General features: G+C 42.2%; 2 protein-coding genes across 4 annotated transcripts in view; one reads left to right on the forward strand and one right to left on the reverse strand.

Annotated features, from left to right (window-relative positions):
- Nucleotides 1–7,934, forward strand: part of SMIM5 (small integral membrane protein 5) — a 28,343-nt gene extending 20,409 nt beyond the window's left edge. For both annotated transcript variants that reach the window (XM_073608131.1, XM_073608129.1), the window contains exons 2-3: nucleotides 5,392–5,549; nucleotides 7,031–7,934. In XM_073608131.1, coding sequence (XP_073464232.1) covers nucleotides 5,423–5,549; nucleotides 7,031–7,128 — 225 coding nt within the window. In that variant the 5' untranslated portion in view covers nucleotides 5,392–5,422 and the 3' untranslated portion in view covers nucleotides 7,129–7,934. The remainder of the gene's footprint in view (nucleotides 1–5,391; nucleotides 5,550–7,030) is intronic.
- RECQL5 (RecQ like helicase 5) overlaps nucleotides 1–13,162 on the reverse strand; it is a 178,803-nt gene that overhangs the window by 106,681 nt on the left and 58,960 nt on the right. The window lies entirely within an intron of this gene.

Genomic DNA, 13,162 nt, shown 5'->3' on the forward strand with positions numbered 1-13,162 from the left:
TTTTATAACCTTATTTTGAGGTCCAGTGTGCATGGAGCCTTATCGTGAGGGGGGGGGGGGGGGGGAAGCAGAATACCGATCTTCTGTTTACATCACATGATAAGCTGTCATTGACTCAGTGATCAGAGAGCGCAGGGGGCACGCAGGCAGCTCATGCACGGGAGGACTTCTATTGACACCCTCATGGCAATTATGGCCCACGCTGTAGCCATCATTTGCCTGAAAAGCGCTTTAGAAGCGCCGCAACACAGGAGTTTTTAACCCCTTCTTTGGGGTTAAAAGCACCGCTTAAACAGCGCTAAAACGAGCTGCGCTTTAACGCCAATGCAGCCGCGGCCCCAGTATGAAAGGGGTCTTAATTGAACAAGCTGAAGCTAGAAGCTCATTGCCACACCTGCACCAGATTTCGCATGCTCCAGTTTTAGTAAATCAACCCCAGTGTCAGTATAACATCTGCCCAAGTCCTCTCTGCTCCCAGCACTAAGCCCCTCTCACTGTCATTCAACTGTCAAATGGCTGTCCAACTGGCAGCTGAAGCTCTAGCATTACAGTTATACAGTATCACCCCTCACATTTTTGTAAATATTTTATTATATCTTTTCATGTGACAACACTGAAGAAATGACACTTTGCTACAATGTAAAGTAGTGAGTGTACAGCTTGTATAACAGTGTAAATTTTCTGTCCCCTCAAAATAACTCAACACACAGCCATTAATGTCTAAACCGCTGGCAACAAAAGTGAGTACACCCCTAAGTGAAAATGTCCAAATTAGGTCATTTTTCCTCCCCAGTGTCATGTGACTCGTTAGTGTTACAAGGTCTCCGTTGTGATTGGGGAGCAGGCGTGTTAAATTTGGTGTTATCGCTCTCACTCTCTCATACTGGTCACTGGAAGTTCAACATGGCACCTCATGGCAATGGACTCTGAGGATCTGAAAAAAAAAAAGAATTGTTGCTCTACATAAAGATGGCCTAGGCTATAAGAAGATTGTCAAGACCCTGAAATTGAGCTGCAGCACAGTGGCCAAGACCATATAGCGGTTTAACAGGACAGGTTCCACTCAGAACAGGCCTCGCCATGGTCGACCAAAGAAGTTGAGTGCACGTGATCAGCGTCATATCCAGAGGTTGTCTTTGGGAAATAGACGTATGAGTTCTGCCAGCATTGCTGCAGAGGTTGAAGGGGTGCGGAGTCAGCCTGTCAGTGCTTAGACCATACGCCAAAAACTGCATCAAATTGGTCTGCATGGCTGTTGTCCCAGAAGGAAGCCTCTTCTAAAAATGATGCACAAGAAAGCCTACAAACAGTTTGCTGAAGACAAGCAGACTAAGGACATGGATTACTGGAACCATGTCCTGTGGTCTGATGAGACCAAGATAAACTTATTTGGCTCAGATGGTGTCAAGCGTGTGTGGCGGCAACCAGGTGAGGAGTACAAAGACAAGTGTGTCTTGCCTACAGTCAAGCATGGTGGTGGAAGTGTCATGGTCTGGGGCTGCTTGAGTGCTGCCTGCACTGGGGAGCTACAGTTCATTGAAGGAATCATGAATACCAACATGTACCGTGACATACTGAAGCAGTAGCATGGTCCCCTCCCTTTGAAGACTGGGCCGAAGGGCAGTATTCCAACATGATAACTACCCCAAACACACCTCTAAGACGACCACTGCCTTGCTAAAGAAGCTAAAGGTGAAAGGTGATGAACTGGCCAAGTATGTCTCCAGACCTAAACCTTATTGAGCATCTGTGGGGCATCCTCAAAAGGAAGGTGGAGGAACGCAAGGTCTCTAACGTCCACCAGCTCGGTGATGTCATCATGGAGGAGTGGAAGAGGACTCCAGTGGCAACCTGTGAAGCTATGGTTAACTCCATGCCCAAAAAGGTTAAGGCAGTGCTGGAAAATAATGGTGGCCACACAAAATATTGACACTTTGGGTATAATTTGGACATTTTCACTTAGTGGTGTAATCACTTTTGTTGCCAGCGGTTTAGACATTAATGGCTGTGTGTTGAGTTATTTTGAGGGGTCAGCAAATTCACACTGTTATACAAGCTGTACACTCACTACTTTACATTGTAGCAAAGTGAAATTTCTTCAGTGTTGTCACATGAAAAGACATAATAAAAAATTTACAAAAATGTGCGGGGTGTACTCACTTTTGTGAGATACTATATATGACCTTAGCAGATATGCCTGTAAGGTGAAGTATATCTCTCAGATATGCAATACAGGTACACTCATCCATGTGAACACAGATAACCACTGATGGACAAGCCCCATATATCACCATATCCACCATTAGCTAAGACTGCACACAAACCTTGGGTGATTTTCATTTTGGGAGCACCTTCTGACTTTAATATTTAGGTTCAAGAGATCTTTTACTTGTCCTGAAACGCTCTTTCCTCCCTCCACATAGTGACAGCTGAAAAAACAACAGCTGCAAGTTAATGGCAATTCTGCCTTCACTACTGCCAGCCATTTTGCTATGGCTGATGCACAACTTATGCAAAAATTTGCTTTTACCACGATTCCAAAGTTTGGGAAAAGGTTGCCAGTATAAAGCTGGACATAGATGTGTTTTTTTTCTGAAGGAAAAAAAAAAATAAACAGATTCCTTTATCATTTCAAATAAATGGGCTGCATTGGTGTGAACCAGGGCTGATTGAACATTACCCATTCCAAGCTGAACCGGCCAAATTTTGATGGGTCTATGGCCAGCTTTAGAACCAAATATTGGTCATATATTGTCACATCTATGACACTTTATGCGTATGTTCCTGCAGCAGCCAAATTGTAATCCATTTATAGGCACTGAGGTAGTACAGAAGTTGATCTTCCAAGATGTTGCCCGCTCGATCAGAAATGCATGTTATAGCTGTATAGCTACAATCCCTGTCAGTTTTTTTTTTTGCTATCTGTGTCTCATTAGGGAGATTGCCCTTCACTCTCTAGCCCATAACCTCAACAGAAGTGACAGGAAATCTCTGCAAAATGTGGGACTCCCTGATTGTCCCCAGAATCACCATAACTTGTGTTCCCAATGGAAATCCCTGTTGCGGTGACAAATCAAAATTAGGGATTTTATTTCACTTTCACTCTGTGATAACAACAAACAGGACAAATACAGTGGGGAAAATAATTATTTGATCCCCTGCAAATTTTGTAAGTTTGCTCACTTACAAAGAAATGAAGGGTCTATAATTTTTATCATAGTGTATTTTAAATGATAGAGACAAAATATCAATCAAAAGTCCAAAAAAGACACAGGATACAAATGTTATAAATTGATTTGCAATTCTGTGAGTAAAATAAGTATTTGATCGCCCACCAACCAAAAATAATTTTGGCTCTCACAGACTGGCAACAGTATGTGTTCATGTGGTCCACAGTGCTCCTAACGACAACACATTAGGGGTATAAAAGACATCTGTCCAAAGAATCTCTTTCTTCCATTCAAACCTCACCATCATGGGCAAGACCAAAGAGCTGTCAAAGAATGTCAGGAACAAGATTGTAGAACTGCACAAGGCTGGGATGGGCCACAAGACCATCAGCAAGAAGCTTGGTAAGAAGGAGACATTATTGGCAAATAGAAGGAATACAAAATAACCATCAATCAAGCTCAGTCTGGAGCTCCATGCAAGATTTTGCCTCATGGGGTAAGGACCATGATGAGAAAAGTGAGGGATCAGCCCAGAACTACACAGGAGGAGCTTGTGCATGAACACAAGGCAGTAACACAATACGCCTCCATGGATTAAAATTCTGCAGCGCCCGCAAGGTACCCCTTCTCATGAAAGCACATGTACAGGTCCGATTGAAGTTTGCCAATAAACATCTAAATGATTCAGAGAAGAGAAGGATTGGGAGAACATGCTGTGGTCAGTCAGATGAGACCAAAATTGAGCTCTTTGGCATTGACTTGCAGTGTTTGGAGGAAAAAAAAATTATAACTATGACCCTAAAACACCATCCCTCCAATCAAGCATGGAGGTGGAAACATTATGCTTTGGGGCGGTTTCTCTGCTAAAGGTAGAAGCTGACTTTGCCGCATTGAGGGGCCAATGGAAGGGGCCAAGTACTGTAAAATCTTGGATGAGAACCTTATTCCCTAAGCCAGAACACTGAAGGTGGCATTGTCATGAGAATGACAAAAACATACTGCCAGGGCAACAAAGGAGTGGTTCAAGAAGAAGTACATTAAGGACATGGAGTGGCCTAGCCAGTCTTCAGACCTTAATCCTATTAGGGAGCTGAAAATTTGAGTTGCCAAGAGACAACCAAGAAACCTTAAAAATTTAGAGAAGATCTGTAAAGAAGAGTGGACCAAAATCCCTCCTGGGATGTGTGCAAACCTGGTAACCAACTACAAGAAACGTCTTACCTCTGTGCTTGCCAACAAGGATCTCTCCACAAAGTACTAAGTTATGATTTACTTGGGGATCAAATACTTATTTTACTCACTGAACTGCAACTCAATTTATAACATTTGTTTTGTGTGTTTTTTCTGGATTTTTGATATTCTGTCTCTATCATTAAAATGCACCTATATACAAAACTACAGCTAAAATTGCCTTCCAACACAGATATTTCTTCAGAGGGCATGGCATGCCTCAATAAGCCCTTAAGCTGGGTTCACACTGATCCGGTCTGCCGCATCGCATGTCATTTGTACAGGAATTGCACAGGATTGCTGTACAAATGACATGCGAAATTCAGTGCGGTGCAAATTAAGCCATTCATTATGTAACTGCCTGCGATTCTGATGCGGTGCGGGATCTGCACAGGAATTGCTGCGGCTCCCGCACTGCATCAGTGTGAACCGGGCCTTAGGGTTTACTTACACATTAAATGATGTAAAACTTCACTGATGTAAACTCATGCAAATGAGTTTACATACCTCATGCATTAACTCATGCAAACGGATGTAATGTGTTACTGCATGTAAAAGGACTTAAACTGAAAAATTTAAAAAGAAAAACTAAACATGGTGGTTTAAGACTCAAATTTTGCACATATATTTTAGGCAAGGTGGGCGATGCTTCAGGCTGGGTTCACACTTGAGAATGCAGGGGGTCCGGTGCATCTCCATTCACAGTTTCAGGTCTGATTTCAGCCCAAATTTTGGGCCGAATTCGGACCTGAAAATGGACCAAAAGATGCACAGGACTTGCTGCGGAGATGTGTAAACCCGCTCCATAGAGAGACGGTCACAATCTCCTGACATGCAAATTGGATGCGGGGAAACCCACACCCAATTTGCAATATTGTGAACCCAGCCTTAATGTAGAGATGGATTTAAAATTGATGAAAAAAAATACAAAAAACTATGGCATGCAAATACAGATTTTGATATTTTGATAAATTTTTTTTTATTATTTCAGGCTGATTCTGCCACAATACCTTTGTGCAACCATGTCTTCTCAATCTATACAAGAAGAGGTGGCGAAAATGGGGGAAAAACTTCTGACAAAACTAAGTCAAATCCCTCAGGCAGATACTGTGGAAATAATTTCATTCACCATCATCATTGTTTTTATTGGTGAGTAAAATGAATGATTATTTTGGTATGTTCATGCTGCTTATTACTATATAACTATTCTACAACATAAATTTGTCCTCATTCATGTAAAAGCATACCTCTCGCTTAAAGTGGTTGTAAACCCTTACATCTACCCAATGACGTGACAGTCCTCAGGTGATACACTGAGATTCAACAAATCCTCCTACATAAGTTGTACCCGTTTATCTGCAGTCTTCTCTTCTCTACATCCAAAGTCCAGCCTTTATAAAGTTTGCCTGAGCTGTCATAAAAAAGGGGGCAGAGATACACTCTGCAGAGCTCAGTGAGGGCGACTCTGAGGCCTGATTGGAGGGAAGGGACACACTCCCCTCCACACATACACACACAGGAACAGAGCTGCGGCTGTCAATCAGCTGGAGATCCCTCCCCTGTCACTTTTTTTTTTCTTGGTTTGAGGAATACTTGTCAGAAGTGATTCATACTGATAGCAGAGGGTTGAAGCAGCAGACAAAAATACCACTTAGTGCTCTTAATTGAGACAAGTACACACTATAGAGGGATATGCTTTGTTCATATTTCATGTCTGCGGTTTACAACCACTTTAAAGACTCACTTTCTGATTCAAGTACAAGTCTGTGAAAAAGGTACTAACCCACCACTACAAATACTTGCATTTTCGGTGACCCCTTGCAGCTCCTTCCCCTGTCATTGCTTGCACCACAATACCTGATGTCATCCACTATGTCATATGACAGTATTTAGGCCTAGCAATGGGCTGCTAGACCCAAGCACTGTCATATAGGAGGAGGTTACATGCTGCCCTATACCCAGATGCATATGGTATTTTGCAGCAGCTGTTTATGTGCATTACATAAGTTACTTACTATCATAATCTATAGAATTCACAAAATAATCACTAATGCTAGAGTGTTTGTGCTGCTTTGTGTTAACTTTTCTGCCACTTAGCCACTATAAAAAAATGTATTTTACTCATTAGAACTACCCCCGCCATCTTGTTTCCAGGAGGTATGTTCTTTTTCATCCTGTGCTAGAGATAGGCGTAATAAGTGAGGGATGCAGACCTCTGGGTATGTTCTACCAAAACTGACATGTTCTGCAGAAACAATATTGCAAAAGCGCCTACATTTCCTAATACCTACACTTTTACAGCTGCCACAGTAATAAGATAAGTGACAAGGATAGAGGGCTAACAAAACAAAAAAGGTGGTGTTTATCAACCTTCCAAAAAAAATCACTAACACTTCGTTTGAAAAAAAAAAAAAAAAAAGAACCACTTTAGCTGTCACTTCTTGCTGTGCGTTAGAAAATGAAAGCAGGTTGTTGCAATAGGCAATGTTCCAGATTCCAGTTCTGGTCCAGTTCTTTGCTCCAGATTTATCATACAAATCCCTACTATAATTTTTTATATAAACACATCTGTAATTCTTTACTAATCCACACCAATACAAACAATACAGTGATTATTTTCTCTTCCACAGCCGCAGTGTTGGTGGTTGCAATCATAGCGTGTTCCGGCTGTTGTTGCACCAATAAGAAGCGTCGTACTACCCGGGTTCAGCCAAAAGCTGAGGTGTGAAATGGAACAAGAAGCCTTTATCCAAATGCCTTACTTTACCACTTGGATGACTCTATCAAGTGCAATGAAAAGAAATGTGGACTTCAAAGTGGCATAAAATTAAACACTGGACATTTTTTCTACATAAGTTTGAAAGGACTGCAGCTTTGTACTATTATATTCACTAACATAGTTCTGAGAAGAGTTTGGAGCCAAAGAAACCAAACCACAACACAAGCCACCTACTGATACCAAAGACCACTCCATTATTCCTAAGATCTGCCCTTCTTCTAGGCTTCTCAGGGAAAACATATATATTACCAGATAACTCCTATGCTTTAGGCTCAAACAAAAATGACAAAGTATAGTGTAATGCAACCAGTTAAATATGTTATATTACCAGAAGAACATAAAGGTTGCAGGTCAATGTCGTCACTGGGTTTAAAACCAACTTTATTCTTGCTGCCGAGGCCCACCTTAGAACAGCACCCACTCCAACGGGCTTAATTGTAGAGACCGCTCTACACAGAATCGATGAGCAAGCCCATAAGGGTGAAACGCATCAGCGTGGAGTGGTTTTTATGTCAGGACTCAGCAGCATGTAAGCGTGGCTTGAATACATTTTATACCCAATGATGTCCTCAGTGTCTGGCCTTCTTGCTCTTCTGGTAATATGGACGCATGGAGTGAGCACGTGCTTGTTGACAAGCACCTGATTCACCTGTGGCTGGAGGGGATACCAATGTTTATAGAGGTGTTACTTGCAATTATTTAAATATGTGCCACAAAATCTGTAAATAAAACTTTATTCTTTAGAGGTTTTTAAACTATCTGTGTTGTGATAATCTATTCTAGACTCATTTATATCTCTGATAAAGAAAAAAAATGTAAGTTCTTCTTTGAATAGGACCTGTCTCAGATATCACCCTCTACACATTTCTTAAGCACTTTCATGAGCATATATCTATTTATGGATGTGAGCATTCAACAGCAGTCTGTAAAACTGCAGATTAGAGACAGTTTATTTTATCTACATGCGCCTTTTGACCAGGCTGCATTTCCATTACAGGTGTCTGAAGGCACACTGCCTTTGGTGCCCAAAAGCAACATATCTCTGCTAGTAGGATGCATTTACAATGGATATATTTTTGTTTTATTTGCCCTAACTTGGTCTAAAACATTGTGATAATGTGTAAAAACAATATATGAACAAAAGTTTGTGAATATTACACCATTACACAATCCTATATGGTCAAAAGTATGGGGACCTTTCCATTGTTAGTTTACAAAGACATCTTATGCCTGGTACGCACAAAAGTTTTTTTTGGTTCAACCCTGTGGGTTAAATGAAAAAAAACAAAAAAAAAACAAAAAAAAAAAAAAAAAAAACTTACAGATCGCCATACTAACACATCTGATTTTAGTGCAGTGATCTCCCCACTGAGCTATTGTGTTTTGACAGGGAGACTGCCCCTTTACTAGAACACAGTGATCAGTGAAGGGATGCTGATTTTCCAGCAAGCTCATTCGACAGATGCTGGTCGTTCTGTTGGACAAAGAGCTGTACACACGGGCCGAAAGCTGGCCGGTTCCCGCACAACTGATCGTTTTCAAATGATTTTCAGCTTGTGTGTACCCAGCTTTAGACAAGTTGGGTCTTCCATCCTTGAGGCAACAGTTTGAAGAAGGTCCTTTTTCTGCTTCAGCAAGACTGTGCCTTGTGTACACATCTGAGCTCCATAAAGGCAAAGTTTTGTGAGTTTAGTAGGAAGGAATATGAAAGACTTGCACAGAGACCTGACCTAAACCCTACTGAACATCTTTGGGATAAACGAAAATGCTAGTTGAAGGCCAGGTTGTCTCATCCAACATCAGTACTGTACATGACTATACAAATGCTTTCTCACAAATTCATATATACTGTAACATTTTGTGGAAAGCCTTCCCAAAAGAGTGAGGACAGTTTTTGTTACCAAGGGAGGGTGGGCAGCACTTTAATGTTTGTAGGGTGGTGGTCCTCAAAATGAGTTGTGCAGGTGAAAGCTCAGCAATGTCCACCGGAATATATACGTGGAATGGCAGAAGAGCCCTTATGAAGCAGTAAGTTGACAGTTTTATTGGGTGTATGTGGCGTTCTAAATAGGATAAAAAAAATGTTTACATTTGATGACAATGCAAATAACCTAATGATAAATGCAACATTCAAGATACGAGTGTGGAGAATACCCTAGTCTTCACATAGGAAGTAGGCGGTAGCACTCAATGCATCAGAAAACCCAACCCTAGACTTCATAGAAGACATCAGGATGGGGCAAAACGTATTAGTATTGGTAACCATGAAAGGGTCGAAGGCATCATTCCTTGTAAGCAAACATTTAGTTATTACACAACATGTTTCATAGCTGGGACACCACTTCAACAACTTTATCAGTGTTACACAGAGGTTCAGGACTTCCTGGTTGTTGGCCAATCATTGATGAATGTTTGGATCAATGTATGCCCAGCAGCCAGAAAGCATTGAACCACTGTGTGGCACCAATAAAAACTGATGACGTGGTGTATCAGCCATAAAACACATGTTTTGATCTTGTGCCAATGCAAAGCTCTGCCACTATGTAAAAGTACAGAAAAGGGACACAGGGTTTGCACTAGGGTTGCACCGATACCATTTTTTCAAGACCGAGTACAAGTACCGAAACTTTTTTCAAGTACTCACCGATATGTATTACCGGCACTAATGTGCAGCACTGATGGGAACTGATGAGGCGGCACTGATGGGGAGGCACTAATATGCAACAATGATGGGCACTGGTGAGGCGTGCACTGTGTCAGTAGTTTTATTTACTTATATTACAAATGTTATGTTATTTTTTACAATTTATTTTTTTCATTATGTTTTACAGTGGCCCCTGTTCATTCATAAACTGAAGCATCGTAAACACAGTGATCACTGACTCTGTGCATACAGAAAAGGAAGGAGCCGGTAAATGACAGATTTACTGGCTCCTTTCTCCGCTCTCCATCCTGACAGATCCAGGACAAGGGGGGACTGGGGGAGGCCCCGGAAAGCCGGAGGAGGACCCAGGGAGCCAGAGGAGGACACAGGGGACAGTCAGGATGATGAGTGCGGCAGGGGGGATCTACCTGCAGGAGGGAGGAGGATAAGTGGCTGTCAGAAAATCTATACAGGGAGATCAGTGCTTGTAACTGCACCCACCACCGCAACGATCATCTGTGAGGCTGCCCACCCCCCCCCCCCCCATGTGGAGGACGCTGGGTGTACTGGCCTCCTGCCGGGAGGTATTGGATCAAGCATCGCAGCATTTGCATAAGTACTAGTATCTGTGCAACCCTAGTTTGCACGTATGCAGAGTGCGGAGCACTTGAGCAGAAAAAGACTTTTGGTTTTCTCCAGATTTTGGCATTTCCGGATTGGATTCAGGAGTTTGGAGATTTTAAAGAGTTGTGCAAGGAAAGACATCTCCAACCCAGTGTCCTAGTTTTGCAGAAGACCAGAAAGGCTGTGAGTGCAGGTGCACACAGCCCTTTTAATGACAGGCTTGGGCATAGCTCAGAGCTCCCATCAGGAGACAGGTGTGCTTTACACAAGAGACAGCACTCCATGCTGGGAGGAGAGATTCCTTGTCCACAGGACTGGGAGAGTCACAGTGGCTAAACAAGTCTAGGACTGAGAGAGCCGGGATGACTAGGCAAGTCCAAGGGACTGAGGGAATCTGGAGGTCTTGGAGGAGTAAGAGATCCTGGGGTGTCAGGCGAACCACTATCTAGAGGCCAAGAAGTGGGTCCCTGTAGCTGGGTGCTGCAACCGTAAGGGCTGAGAGAGCCAGGAGAGCTAGGGAAGCTTAAGTATTGTGTAAGATGGTCAGAGGGGCCAGAAGACAAGAGCCAAGGTTTAAGGCCTAAGTAGCAGAGCTACAGAAGAGAGAGCCAGGCGACTCGATATTATTGTTTTGACAATGAAAACCCCAGCATGGGTAACTATTTTTCCTCTTGACCTTTGAGTTTGTTTAATAAATTGGGCCAACAGGCCCTAAAACACAGTTCAAACCGGCACGGACTCACTAAAAATTCTTCTACCACTGAGCCTAAAGCCCCAAATATCACAGTGTAATAAATAAAATGTTTGCTCACTAATTATGAGGACTTTTACTCTTTCAAGAATACCACCCTGCACAACCAAGGGTGCCTCAGCCATACAAACCCTTGACAGATTTTTTTTTCCTGCACTAACAAGACCATAGTTTTGGAATGGGATGTCCAAAAGGCTCATATAGGTGTGCTGATCAGGTGTTTACAAATTTTTGTCCATATAGTGTAGGCATATATTAGTAAAAAAACAGAGGTACAGTATATCTAACAATAGGGAAAACATCTGGATGGAAACTATACAGCTAAAAGTCACTCCTTTAACCCTGCTGTGGAAAGGAATGTGCTTGCTGTGCCAAAAGGAAAAATTCAGGCCTGCCTATTAAAGGAGAAGTCCAGCCTGGGCTCATTTGGCTGGGCTTCTCCTATGGGTCACAGAAGTGCAATTCGTTTTGCACTCCTGTGACCTGTTTTCAGCAGAGAAGTCCGCTGTCTGCTGTCGTCACACAGATCAGTCCAGGTACCGCGTCATTCCGACTATGGAAGTCTGGATCCGCCAGGCGCCTGGACTGATGGCCATCTCAGCCTCTCAGAGAGCCACTGAGACAGCCGCTCCCCACCCCTCCACAGCCCAGCGCTCCAGTGAGCGTGGAGGAGCAAAGTAGGAGAGCTGCTGATTGACAGGCAGCAGCTCTCCACACGGGGAGCCGAGAGAACCGAGCCATCGGCAGTGTTCGGTGGCTCGGTTCTCAGTGCAGAGATGCCAGGGGACAGATGCAGCATTGGTCCCATACTGCATCCACCTAGTTAAGTATAAAGGGGGGAGAAAAAAAACAAAAAAAAAAAAACGGATTCCCATACTTCTCCTTTCATGTACAAAACTGTGCCATTACACAATTAGATGCATGGCATTTATAGTACAACATCACTCGAAGTAGTATGTTTCCTGCCATCATATAAATTCAAGGAGAGCCTTATTGTAACTACACAGAATTTATAATTCTATTAAAGCCCAACTACAGCTAAAATATGACAGGAGGACAGAGTACTAATCTGACAGAGATTGTAACCTCTCTCGATTTTACTCAGAATTCATATTTTGTTGCGGTCTGTGTCCCCAAATGGCAAGGTTTCTCATCATTTTCTCGTCAGGCAGGAAGTGATGAAAAACTTCTCCAATTGGGGCACAGATTGCAAATGAAACCTAACAGAGGTTCTAACCCTTCTCCACTCTTTCCAAAACTAATCCAAATGTTTTGGGTAGAAATGGGCTTTTCTATACAGAAAATATATAAAGAAAGCAAGACAAGAGGTAACAAGGAATGCAAATGCCGTAGATACAATTGGTGGTTTTCTAATGCATGATACATGGACATACTGTAGATCTTACTGGTGTTGTTTGCAAAGTAGGTCATAATTATCTTTTTTTAATGTCCATTCTCAGCAGGGGTCTGTTTTTTGTATTAAAAGAGTTGAATAGCAGGCGCTAGCCTAAACAAGTAGAATATCTATTCCTTTTATAGTTGTGTTTTCAGAGAACAATGCCAAAAGCCAAGAGAAGAGTTAAAAGGGACAACATTAGGGCTGTGGTTGCACGTGAGGCTGGAAATGTTTGGCAAGAAATGTATATGTGTATGTTCATTTTATTATGCCTTAAATCTAGTTGACAGTTGTCAACAAGTAGTTAAAATGCTTGCTAATAAAAGATTACAATCTCATGTGAAGTTGCAGCCCTGCTCAATATGACTAATTCACATAACTCTGTCTCAATGTAATTTCACACAATTATTTTATTTTTTTTTTTTAAACACAAAAAAACGTTTTCACCGGTTCAGGAATTTAAGTGAGGATTTCATGTCCAGAATAATCAAAAAATCTCCTAAAAATCAGGGACTTCACGGGAATGAAGCAGTACCTAATGGCATGTACTCTGCACTCAAAGTATAAT

The sequence above is a fragment of the Aquarana catesbeiana genome, linkage group LG12 (genome assembly GCF_042186555.1).
Source record: "Aquarana catesbeiana isolate 2022-GZ linkage group LG12, ASM4218655v1, whole genome shotgun sequence".
Taxonomy (NCBI): Eukaryota; Metazoa; Chordata; class Amphibia; order Anura; family Ranidae; genus Aquarana; species Aquarana catesbeiana.